General features: G+C 45.4%; 1 protein-coding gene across 3 annotated transcripts; it reads left to right on the top strand.

The window, feature by feature from the left end:
• The first annotated feature begins 4,749 nt into the window (after window positions 1-4,749).
• On the top strand, window positions 4,750-12,758 carry LOC127616768 (gamma-interferon-inducible lysosomal thiol reductase-like). Of its 3 annotated transcripts, XM_052088582.1 has the most exons (8): window positions 4,751-5,012; window positions 6,334-6,522; window positions 7,380-7,454; window positions 7,595-7,681; window positions 7,869-8,027; window positions 9,681-9,743; window positions 12,365-12,459; window positions 12,630-12,758. In XM_052088582.1, the coding sequence occupies exons 1-7, from the start codon at window positions 4,893-4,895 to the stop codon at window positions 12,440-12,442; spliced, it is 771 nt and encodes a 256-aa protein (XP_051944542.1). In that variant the 5' UTR covers window positions 4,751-4,892; the 3' UTR covers window positions 12,443-12,459; window positions 12,630-12,758. The 3 variants fall into 3 exon arrangements, with proteins under 3 accessions (XP_051944543.1, XP_051944542.1, XP_051944541.1); XM_052088583.1 differs by having other exon boundaries at window positions 4,750-5,012; window positions 6,379-6,522; window positions 12,365-12,758; XM_052088581.1 differs by having other exon boundaries at window positions 4,752-5,012; window positions 12,365-12,758.
• The last annotated feature ends 82 nt before the right edge of the window (window positions 12,759-12,840 follow it).

The following is a 12,840-nucleotide window of genomic DNA, read 5'->3' as shown; positions in this document are numbered from 1 at the left end:
TACAGTATGGATGCCGGGGTGTGTGCAACGACTGCTAGAGCCAAGTCTAGAATAAACTATTGTTTGCTTGAAACCGACTGCATCTTATTTACCCACATTATGAGATGGTGTCAGAAGTCGGACAGCGGTAAGAAGAGCACAAAGAGCAACTTTTGGAGCTGAAAAAAAAAGATGGCAACAACGAGGCCGCAGCAGCGCCGCGGCAGCAACAAACTCCTCAGCTACTGACGAATGCCAACATTCGTCCCAGCGCTACATTCTCCATACAACCACCGGAAGCATTTGACTTCTCAAAGGAACGGTGGATACGCAGGTTCGAGAGATTCAGACTGGCCAGCAACCTTCATCTTAGCACAGATGCTAACTCGGTGAACACGCTAATTTACTGAATGGGGGATGAAGCAGACGACATCCTGCGAGGGCAAGATTTAACCGACGCACAGAGACAGCAATACACCTCGGTAAAGAACACACTCGAAACGTACTTTGTACCCAGAAAGAACGTGATATATGAGAGAGCTAAATTCAATCAGAGAGTGCAACAAGCAGGCGAGGCTGTTGACGTATTCATTACTGCACTGTATACTCCAGCGGAAAACTGCAAATACGGAGCACTCCACGATGAGTTAATAAGGGACCGCATTGTGGTGGGGCTGAGAAACACCAGTTTGTCTGAGAGTATGCAGCTAGATGCAGATTTGATGCTGGAAAAAGCAGTTAACATTGCAAAACAGTCAGAAATAATAAAAAAAAGCAGCAAATGACCTCAGAGGAGGAGGTATGATGGACATTGATGCAGTTACAAAAGGAAGAAAACAAAAACCATTAATTCACAATACCCCTGAACACCCAAAGCACTCATCAGCAAAGCCACAGCCATCATCATCGGATGGTCAGGCATGCTACAGATGTGGAGAGTCACCCGGTCATGCCAAAGCACAATGCCCAGCTAGAGATGTCACATGTCATGCATGTGGAAAGCGAGGCCATTACAGCAAAGTTTGTAAGTCTACCAAAACAGTACATGTTGTAGAGACAGACTGTAATGAGGACACTCCCTTATTCCTTGGCTCGGTAAATGCAGGATTAGACCCATGGTTTGTTGATTTGACTATTAGAAACCACAAAGTAAAATTTAAGATTGACACAGGAGCTGACGTCTCAGTTATTCCGGCCCATATCTACCATGCCATCACAGAGGGCGCCTCTCAGTTTATCAAAACCGACAGACCACTATTTGGCCCAGGTCGAATGCCCCTATCTGTGTTAGGTAGATACATTGAGTCACTATGCAAGGGGGAGCGAGTGATACAGGAAGAGATTTATGTTGTCAATGACTTAAGTATAGCCTTGTTAAGCAGACCAGCAATCGTTAAGCTTAAACTAGTCTACATAGCAGACACCATAGACAAGTCTGAAATGGAAGACGCCTACCCAAAAGTGTGTCAGGGTTTAGGAATGATGCAGCAGCCATACACTATCAAGCTCAGGCCAGACGCCATTCCCTACTCCCTGCCCACACCAAGATGAGTCCCTATCCCTTTACTTGGAAAAGTGAAAGAGGAGCTCAAGCGAATGGAAGACATTGGTGTCATATTCAGAGTGGAAGAGCCAACGGACTGGTGTTCCGGCATGGTTCCTGTGCCCACAAAGAACGGCTCAGTGCGCATCCGCCTCAACATCACCCGCCTCAACGAAGCGGTCTGCAGAGAGAGATGCATACTGCCGTCTGTGGAGCAGACTATCGGCTCCCTGGCTGGAGCAAAGGTCTTCAGGAAATTGGATGCCAATAGAGGATTCTGGCAAATCCCATTGTCCCCTGAATCGTCATTATACACCACATTCATAACTCCCTTTGGCCGCTTCCGCTTTAACAGATTGCTCTTCGGCAATGCGTCAGCCCCAGAACATTTTCAGCTACTCATGTCATCGACGGGCTGCAGGGAGTCGTATGCCACATGGATGATATCCTCATATGAGGTAGAGATCAACAAGACCACGACATCAGACTACACACAGTTCTCAACAAGCTCCGGGAAGCCGGGGTCACGCTTAACATGGAGAAGTGTGTGCTGGGAAAAAGTGAAGTAAAGTTTCTGGGTTATATTCTGTCCGCAGACGGAGTGCAGCCAGACCCAGACAAGGTAAAGGCTGTCATGTCCATGAGAGAGCCGTCCAATACAGGAGAGGTTCGTAGCTTCCTGCGGATGCTAAATCAGCTGGGAAAGTACATTCCAGGCCTGGCGGAAAAAGACAAGCCGTTGAGAGACCTTCTCTCAAAGAAGAATCAGTGGGTCTGGGGATGTGCACAGCAGAGAGCGTTTGATCAGCTAAAAAATGATGTCACATCACTGCCAGTACTGACACTTTACGACCCCAACAAAGTGCTGAAGCTGTCGGCGGATGCCTCATCATACGGACTAGGAGCAGTCCTCCTACAGAAGGAGGAAGTGCAGTGGAAACCAGTCGCATACGCATCACGTGCAATGACAGAGACGGAACAGAGGTACGCCCAGGTGGAGAGGGAAGCGCTAGGAGTGACTTGGGGGTGCGAGTGTTTCCGGGATTTCCTTATTGGGAGACATTTTGCCATAGAGACCGACCACAAGCCACTTGTCAGCCTACTTGGTCACCAGGCACTTCCCAAGCTTCCTCCCAGAATCCAGCGATTCCGACTAAGACTCATGAGGTACAGTTACACTATCTCACACACCCCTGGCAAAGAACTGTTTACAGCCGACACACTCTCACGCTCACCTGTCCACAAAAACTCAAGCCTGAAACGGGCAGACAAAGACTTAATGGAAGAGACAAACATCTACGTGGATGAAATCATTGTTAGCATGCCAGCCAGCTCAACGTACATGACACAACTGAGAGAACATCTGCGGGAAGACAGCGTTTGCTCAGAGGTCATGTCATATTGTAAAAAAAAATGGCCTCACAGCGGCAAGCTGACAGCCCCAGTTAAGGCTTACTGGCCTGATAGAGCCTTGCTTACAGTACACGATGGACTAATGCTCAGAGGCTCCAGACTAGTTATTCCCACAGCAATGCGCAATTCTGTCCTCGACGCAATACATGAGGGACACCAGCGGGTGACCAAGTGCCGGGAGCGGGCCAGAGAGGCGGTATGGTGGCCAGGATTGAGCAGCCAACTAAACGAGCTGGTGAGAAATTGCACCACATGCATCAAAGAGCCTGCCAACCCTCTGGAGCCATTGATAGCCGGTGAACTCCCATAGAAACCTTGGCAAAAAGTAGGTTCTATTCTCACTCGACCACGAGACCTACCTGCTAGTAGTGGACTATTATTCTAGGTTTGTAGAGATTGCCAAACTAACTTCTACTCGATCTCAGAATATTATTGTGCATCTCAAATCGATATTTGCTAGGCACGGAGTGCCTGAAATCTTTGTTTCAGACAATGCCCCTCAATACTCCAGTCGAGAGTTCAAGGACTTTGCTGCAGACTACGGGTTCACCCACACTACTAGCAGCCCTGGGTTTGCTCAGGGTAACGGGGAGGCGGAGCGTCACGTGCAGACTGTTAAAAAGCTGCTAAGGAAGGCTCAGGATCCGTATCTGGCTCTGTTGGCGTATAGAGCTACACGGATCGCAAACGGGTACAGTCCAGCGCAACTCCTCATGGGCAGAAGACTGCGCACCCCAACGCCCCTGCAGCCTTCTCTTCTCGACCCAGATCTTCCGGACGGCACTGTCGTTGCAGCGAAAGAAAGGGAGAAGAGAGGTAAAGACACTGCAAGTTTCAACGACAGACACCATGTGAGAGATCTGAGTCAACTCACTCCAGGACAACCAGTGTGGATCACTGATGCAAAGTCTCAAGGCACAGTGGTTTCATCCCACTCAGCCCCACGTTCATACGTTGTGTAGAGCCCTTCAGGCACCCTCAGGAGGAATAGACACCATCTTGTCACTTTTTCAGAGATTGTTCGACACACACCTCACACACTGACACCCAGCACTGCACCACAACCAAGTGAGCCTACAGTGGGTTCTCCAGAACACCCCACATCACGTCCAGCACCGCCCGAGGGCCACACAACCATCCGTCACACACCTGTCCTTGCACACACACGGGGTCATACCACTAGGTGTGGCAGAGTGGTACGAGAACCTTACAGACTGGACGTGTGAACTGTGGGGTGGGGGTGGGAGGGGTGTGGGGGGAGAGATAGTGAAAAAAAAAGAGGTGAAATAGAAGGATTGTTTAATAGCCAAAGTTGTGGAAAAGTAGGTTTTTTGAATATCCAGAATTTGGTTAACAATAATTGCTTCCACAGATATGTCTGTTCGGTGTTCTAGAAAGGGAGATGTGGTAATAGCTGTAATGCTTTTACTTTGAAAGCCCTAACAGTATGGCTGCCGGGAGAAATGTCGTTGGCTTAAGAAGCGTAGGAAGACGTGTGTGCGACGACTTCTAGAGCCAAGTCTAGAATAAACTATTGAAACCGACTGCATATTATTTACCCACATTACGACACTGAACACATAATAATATGTATTCGATGAGTGTTTTTACATGAATTGTTCTGTGTTACTTTGTCCATGATTGTGCGAATGCAACAAGTGAAAACTCTTTCACATGGTACTGATGAAAGCAGGGGTGCATAGATATGTGATACAAGTTGGTATGAAGGGGAATCCATAGCGTTTCTTTGTCGCTTTTATTTCAAACATTCGAACCTATCGTATTATTTCCTGAATCAGTCACGTGGTACACCCCTTCGCGGGGCTTCAAACGTCACCACTTATGTCATCAACGCACTCCCCATTCATGAACCACTCATCTAGATTACTCGGCACACGCTTCAGGGATTCGAACCGTGGAGCACATCACTAGTTATTAGACAGTTTAGTGTTAGAAAATGAAGGCTGATTTGCCGTTTATGTTGACTTTAATCGTACACTTTAGTTCTCTGTCTTCGTCACGTCCTTACACTCTGGCGCAGTGCTGTTCGTCTCTCAACTCTGCCGTTCAGTGTGGGGTGAGATTAATGCCCCCTTTATTAGCCTTTTAACGTTTTAATAATCATATAATCTTGATTTTGGATGCGTTTATATCTCGGTAAAACAACGCTCCCAACGTTACCATTGCGTGTAACGACAAAAAAAATCCAATTTACCCACGTGTGTGTATGTATGTATCTATCGATCTATCTATCTATATATTGCAAGGGTGCCCATTAGGTCGATCCTGATCTACCCGTAGATCTAAGACAGGTCCCAAGTAGATCCGAGGAGTGTCGAGGAGAAAAAAAAACAACCATTTGTGTGTCTTTGTACATGTGAGTAATACATTTTTTTGTGTTCATGTACGCTGCACCCTAATCATCTGATCAATCTCATTTTTACCCAAAAAAATATTGAAAAAATAAAATAAAGCAGGTCAATCTTGAATTTACGGTGGCGCGTGATTACGTCAGCGAAAGTTGTTAGCTCTCAGCACTGAGTCTGCAATTGCAGCTTGCGATCAGAACTGTTGCGCTCTATCTTTTATCGTCATTATTCTCATTCAGAGTTTGCTTCATGTACAATTCACCGGGGGCACAGGCAAAGAATAGGAATCTAGGAGGGCCAGGGGAAGCACTTTAAAACGGTACGTGTGAGCTACGATAGTTAACAGGCTGCAAAAGTGTGTCGCGTGCCTCAGTTTCAGGCTGTTTCTCATCATGGCGTGCGTGTGTGTGTGTGTGTGTGTGTGTGTTTGTGTGTGTGTGTGTGTGCGCGTGTGTGTGTGTGTGTGTGTGTGTGTGGTGGTGTGTTTGCGCGCGCGCGTGTGCCGGTAAGGGTAGATCACGGGAGGTTAGTTGATCGAAAAGTAGATCTTCGATCCAAAAAGTTTGGGCACCCCTGATATATTGTATATATACACATTTTATTCATTTAACATTTAATTCCGTAAATATCTGCAAGTCTTCACATTTCAATTGAATATTATTTCAACATTCTGAGAAAAACATCACAGTTGTGCTATTCACTGGTGAGATATTTTTATTGTTTCTCAGAAAGATAAATCAGTAACGTAAATAAAATAATTTGAGTTGTAGGTCCAGGTCAGAGGTCATATTAATGGTGGCGAAATGATCAATCAATCAATCAAACTTGATTAATTATAGCACTTTTCATACATAAGAATGCAACTCAAAAGTGCTGTACAATGTTTTAAAACATTTCAAATATCTCTTGATTTGATTTTTTATTTTATTTTTTTTGCACACAATAACAGCGTTGTGGGTTTTTTCTTCTCACTATGTATTAAATACACCATTATGTACACTTATGGAAAACTTTTGCCTCTTTATGCAGATGTTGAAACAGTGTCTCCACACTAACTTGACCAACTTTCATCAGGCAGGGGAGCCTGTCCACTTGGATGTCTACTACGAGAGTCTGTGTCCCGACTGCATTCTGTATCTGACACAGGTTCTGTACCCAACATGGGTGCTGCTGCAGGACATTCTGTGTGTCCGTCTGGTTCCCTTCGGCAATGCGCAGGTACACGTACAACTTCTGACCAAAAAAATCGGATCACTGCATACTGTTTTTCACTGGCGCATTCTGCCAGTGGAACGACTGAAACAAACACGTCTAACGATCGATGTAGCAAATGTCTCACCTGATCACGATCACGTGATACACAAGTTCCCGCATACAGGGAAAGTTTCATGAACTTAAACACAAGTGCACGCTGTAGAATAAAGTGCGGGTAATTTTTGACTTACTCTCATACCTTTTTGGTGAAAGTGAAACCGATTGGATGCTTAGGGTACAGTGTACACTAGCACAAAAATATATATTAATGACATGCATATCCATCCATCCATTTTCAACACTGCTTCTCCTGTACTGGGTCGCGGGGGTTTGCTCGACCCTATCCGAGCTAACCTTGGGCGGAAGATAGGATACACCCTGAACTGGTCACCAGTCAGCGGCATGGCACAGCTAGAGAAAAACAACCATTTATAGCCACATTCACAGCCACATTCACACCGTCTTGTGTGTGGGAACCAATCCCAAGCTTCTCACACACAACTCATGCAAGTGGAGCATGGCACCATCAGTAACTATAACACACACACGCACACACACCACGCCATTTCCCCCTACGCCCCTCGCGGTCGACTTGGGACCAGTCCACGAACTATTGTGATCGACTGGATGGGCACTCTTGGTCGAAAGGGTGTACCCAGACTCTCACCCAAAGTCGTATGGTTTGGACTCCAACCCACGCATGAACCCTCATTAGTAATGTCGTCTGAAAATTGGATGGATGGATGAAATTAATGCAGTGGTGGGGGAACAATAATTGTGTAATTTCATATTCTTTTAGAGTTCGTGTTTTTGCCCACCAGGAGATACCCAGTGAGCGCAAGTATATATTTAAGTGCCAACATGGAGAACAGGAGTGCCTTGGCAACATGATTCAGGTAAAGCTTCATGTCGCTCAACCTCTCTGTCAATCACCATATTTGTAAGAAAAGGAAATTTTCCGCATTTAGAATGCTGGTTGACGTTTTGTAAATTTTCACTTGAAGAGTTTTAGCAAGTCTATTTTCTGTTTTGTCAGACGTGTTTGTTGAACATGACTGACAATGCCTTCCTCATCATCTTCTGTATGGAGGCCTCCACTGATGTCATCGCAGCTGCCAAGAGTGTAAGAAACATTTGGTTTACTCCATCATAAAATCCTTTCTCATCTCTTAGTTAGTTAGTTAGTTAGTTCCCCCATTCCTATTTGGAACATTTGGCGACGAGTCTCCTCCATTTGTTCCGGTCACTGGCGACCCTTCTTGCTCCATGCCTCATCTCTAATATGTCCTAATTTGATGACTTGCGTCTAGTGTGTTCATCTGTACTGTCCCAAACTGAGCTGGGAGCGCCTCATGAGCTGCGTGGATGGAGATGTTGGAAACCAGCTGATGCATCAGAACGCGTTGAGGACTAACTCTCTGGATCCTCCGCACCAGTTTGTACCCTGGTTGACCATTAATTGGGGTGAGCTTTGCTGCTGCTGTTTGCATCCCTTCCTCACTGGTCTGAACACTACCTTCCCAGTCCACATAGTATATACTGGAGATACAACGAATGAATGATTAATATTGAAATCATCATTATTAAACATGATTATTAATTGATTAAAAAACTAGATTACAAAAATAGACTTTATTTTGGGGTCAACCAGTCCTCCATCAAGCGTTTCTAGTTGGTCCAAAATACTGCTACCCTCCACCTAACTGAAGCTCGTAAGAGGGAGCACCTAATGCCAATTCTGGCTTCCCTTCACTGGCTCCCAGTACATTTTCGAGTTCTTTTTCAAGATCCTATTATTTGTTTTCGAATCATTAAATGGCCTCTCCCCACCTTACCTTTCTGGGCTCTTCCGCCACTACGCACTTGCCTCAGGTCTGCGGCCCAGACATTATTAGAGGTACCAAGAACTAAGCGGAGGCTCAGAGGGGATCGAGCCTTTTCCGTTGCTGGTCCCTCTCTTTAGAATGGCCGGCCATTAACGATTAGGCAAGCCCTCTCCATGTTCTTTTCTTTTTTTTAAACTAGTTTGGAGACATCTTTATTGAGACTGTCACTTGTTTTCTGCCATCTACCGTAAAGGAGTGAATACAATGAATTTGTGTTTTCATTTACTGTTTTCGGGCGGCCCGGTAGTCCAGTGGTTAGCACGTCGGCTTCACAGTGCAGAGGTACCGGGTTCGATTCCAGCTCCGGCCTCCCTGTGTGGAGTTTGCATGTTCTCCCCGGGCCTGCGTGGGTTTTCTCCGGGTGCTCCGGTTTCCTCCCACATTCCAAAAACATGCGTGGCAGGCTGATTGAACACTCTAAATTGTCCCTAGGTGTGAGTGTGAGCGTGGATGGTTGTTTGTCTCTGTGTGCCCTGTGATTGGCTGGCAACCAATTCAGGGTGTCCCCCGCCTGCTGCCCGAAGACAGCTGGGATAGGCTCCAGCACCCCCCGCGACCCTAGTGAGGATCTAGCGGCTCGGAAGATGAATGAATGAATGAATGAATTTACTGTTTTCACTTTATGTTAATATTGTATCTTAAGTCTTTTGATACAGCTGCAGCTCTTGTGAAATGCGCTAAATAAATAAAGTTGTATTGTATCGTATAACTAAAACTTGAAAGAAGAATTAGAAAGTAAATTAGTAGCAAAGTAAAATATTTAAATACCGGTAATAGCAATAAAAAAGATGGGATAGGCTGCGCTGAGTTTGCATGTTCTCCTTGTGCATTTGTGGGTTGTCTGCTTTCCCCCCACATTCCAAAAATGTGCTACTACTATATTAGGTGGGTGTGGATGTTCATTATTTGAAGGAATATCATTCCAAGACCTCAATGCTAATTTTCTATGAGCATGTCTGCTAGCATTAGCATTGGCAATGTTTCTACAACCAAGATGCTAATTTGCTGGTAGCATGTCAATGGGATTTTCACAGACTTTAGCTTTAGCACTGGCGGTGTTTTTTTCAAACAAAGGTATGCCTTGTATTTAAATATTCAGTACAATGTTTATAATTCTGTGTTGTGCTCTAGTAGTGATATACCATATTATACTGTACTATCTTTTTGTGAGTGTTTTGTTCCCCATTCCCTCCTGTTGAGTGCCCTTTTCGAATTGAAACAATCTTCCAGGCGCACACAGATGACCTGCAGAAGAAGGCTACAACTTCTCTCTTTCCGCTTATCTGCAGCATGTACAAGGTAGACACTTTTTGCCTCATTGTTGCCCGCTGCAGTTTGCCTATCAGCCTGGCATCGGCGTGGAAGACGCCATTATCTACCTCCTCCACTCAGTGCTGTCACACTTGGAGAAGGCTGGGAGCACTGTGAGAATCATGTTCTTTGATTTCTCCAGTGCCTTCAACACCATCCAGCCCAATTTGCTGGGAGGCAAACTGCAGAACGCCGGAGTGGACCACCATCTCACAGCATGGATCATAGACTACCTCACAAATCGGCCGCAGTACGTGAGATTGCAGGGCTGTGAGTCGGATCGGCTTCTCTGCAGCACTGGAGCGCCGCAGGGGACTGTTCTGGCTCCATTCCTGTTCATCCTCTACACCTCGGAGTTCAGACACGACACTCCAAACTGCCACCTTCAGAAGTTCTCCGATGACTCTGCGATTGTTGGCCTCATTACAGAAGGGGACGATCGGGAGTACAGGGGACTGACAAAGGACTTTGTGGACTGGTGCCAGCAGAATCTCCTCCAGATCAACCCTAGGAAAACTAAGGAGTTGGTTGTGGATTTCTGCAGGAAAAAGTCCTCACCAGCACCGATGAACATCCAGGGTATGGACATAGAGAGGCTGACCTCCTACATGTACCTTGGTGTTCTTCTCAACGACAAACTGGACTGGTCTACAAACACGGACACCCTGATTAGGAAAGGACAGAGCCAACTCTTCCTACTCAGGAAACTGAGGTCTTTTGGGGTTCAGGGGTCACTCCTTAAGACGTTCTATAACTCGGTGGTGGCCTCGGCCATCCATTATGGCAGTGGTCCTCAACTAGAAAGGCTGTCGGTCCACTTTTTTTTTTTAAGACCAAGGTCCGGTCCCATGCACGGCGGTCATGGGGAGCAGGGCTATATGCCAATTTAGTATGGTCAAGCCAAACTTATACAAATCAACATTCCTCACAACCAACCAATAATGGGGTGCATGAAAATAACAATTATTCACTTTGTCAGTACACAGCAAATAATGAGAGGTATTGTGTTGAGGCAGAGGAATTTTTTTTATAATATTATTTTATTTTGTTAAGTTGTGCCTGCTTAATAATAGAAATAGCCATTTTAGGGAAATAAGACATTTTTACTTTAACTTTGTTAAACAGTAGTTGTCTTTTTCCCTCTTAATTTAACAAAAGCCAAACAAAATACTCATTTTACCAAAATAAATACTAAACATGAAAACAAAAATATTATTTTCATTTGTACACGTTCCCTTTTCCGATCCTCCCTGAAGTCATTGAAAAGTATATCAGAAGAGGAGTTAAGAATCATTTTAAATACTGACACAAGGGACCACAGGAATGTGCAGTGCTGTTCTTCCACTACAGGTGAATGCAATGTCTGAGGCATGCAAATACAGTATTATTTGAGGACGCCATTGGGATGTTCATTTACCATGTTGCGTATTCTGCTGTTAAACAGCTGCAAAGATCCCCGGGTAGACGGGAGCAAAACTGCACACAATCGAAACCTCCCGCGATTCGTCTTGTCTAATTGTCTGTGTGCGGCTGTCCTGTGCTGAAGCTGTGAGCACGACAACACACTGTGGCGTCGCGCATGCGTCTGTTTCCTGACACAATCATCCATTTAGAATGCGTGACGCTTATGTATGGGCACACCATAAGTTCAGAGGAGCCAATCAGCGCATCGTATATGCTGACGCTTATGTATGGGCACACCTTAAGTTTAGAGGAGCCAATTAGCGCATCGTTATCGCCGACATGCCCTGCTCAGCCATGAGCAAGCATGAGCCAGTTCGTCAAAACATACACACACAGTCGAGCTGCTGCGTCCTCTGCAATACATCTGTTCGTTCACGCAAATAATAAAACGGATAATTTTAACAAGCGATCAGGGTAATGCGCAGATTATAGTCCAAAAATATAAAATGTATAACGTAAAAATAACTTTATAATTTGTTATTTTATACAATTTGCCGAGGGTCCGGGTGAGGAGGCCCGGACAGAGGAAGACGGCGGTCCGGACAGAGGAGGTCGGCGGTCCGGTCGTGGATCGCGGTCCGCCAGTTGAGGAAGACGGCATTATGGCATTGTCTGCTGGTCATGCAGCATCTCGGCCCGGGACAGAAAGAGACTGGAGCGACTGGTCAGGAAGGCCAGTTCTGTCCTGGGTTGCTACCTTGACACTCTGGAGGAGGTGGGCAACAGAAGGATGCTAACTAAGCTAAAAGCTATGATGGACAGTCCCTCCCACCCCCTCCAGCCCACCCTGACAGCACTTGGTAGCTCCTTCAGCCAGAGACTGTTACACCCGCGCTGCAAGAAGGAGAGATACCGACGCTCGTTCCTACCGACTGCTGTCAGGCTGATGAATAAAAAATAACAATCATAATAATAATAATAATTTTTATCCATTTGTGTTCATATTGTATTTACCGGTAATTGAAAGATGTTTGTTGTTTCTTTTTTCTCTTTCTCCTTTCTTCTTTCTACCTACATTCTTGCTGCTGGAGGCTGTAAATTTCCCAATTGTGGGACGAATAAAGGATATCTTATCTTAAATTCACAGTGTGGACAGTTCTTGTCTCAAGACTTTGCCCTTTGACCTCTTGACTGTGTGTTTGCAGGGCATCAAGCCTGTGGTCTGTGGAAATGTTGGCCTTAAACACAGAAGATCTAATGGCGCTTTACAATTAGTGGGTTGATTCTGACTGCTTCAGGTGTGGCTACTTCGGCGATAAAAGGCCATGCTAAAATGTATTGTTTTTACTCAGAGTATTGCAAACTGATTGAGCTTTTACACAATATCCAGCTTTGGTTACATGTGCTGTTTGCGTGATTGGTCACTTCAAATTTATAAGAGAAGCTCTTTCATACTTTTATCTCCAATAGACTTAATTCTTGTCATGGTCTTCTGATTGGACTCCCTCAAAAGAGCATCAAACAGCTGCAGCTTGCATTCTCCCAGAACAAAGAGATCAGAATGTGTTACCCTGGTTCTAAAGGCTTTACACTGGCTGCTCCCAGTCAGTTATGGAATAAACTTTAGTACTGATACTGGTCTATAAATCGCTGAATGATTTTTGTCCAAAGTACATTCAAG

Source organism: Hippocampus zosterae, chromosome 15 (genome assembly GCF_025434085.1).
Source record: "Hippocampus zosterae strain Florida chromosome 15, ASM2543408v3, whole genome shotgun sequence".
Lineage (NCBI taxonomy): Eukaryota > Metazoa > Chordata > Actinopteri > Syngnathiformes > Syngnathidae > Hippocampus > Hippocampus zosterae.
The sequence above is the reverse complement of the archived record's forward strand: the minus strand, read 5'-3'. Positions and strand labels throughout refer to the sequence as shown.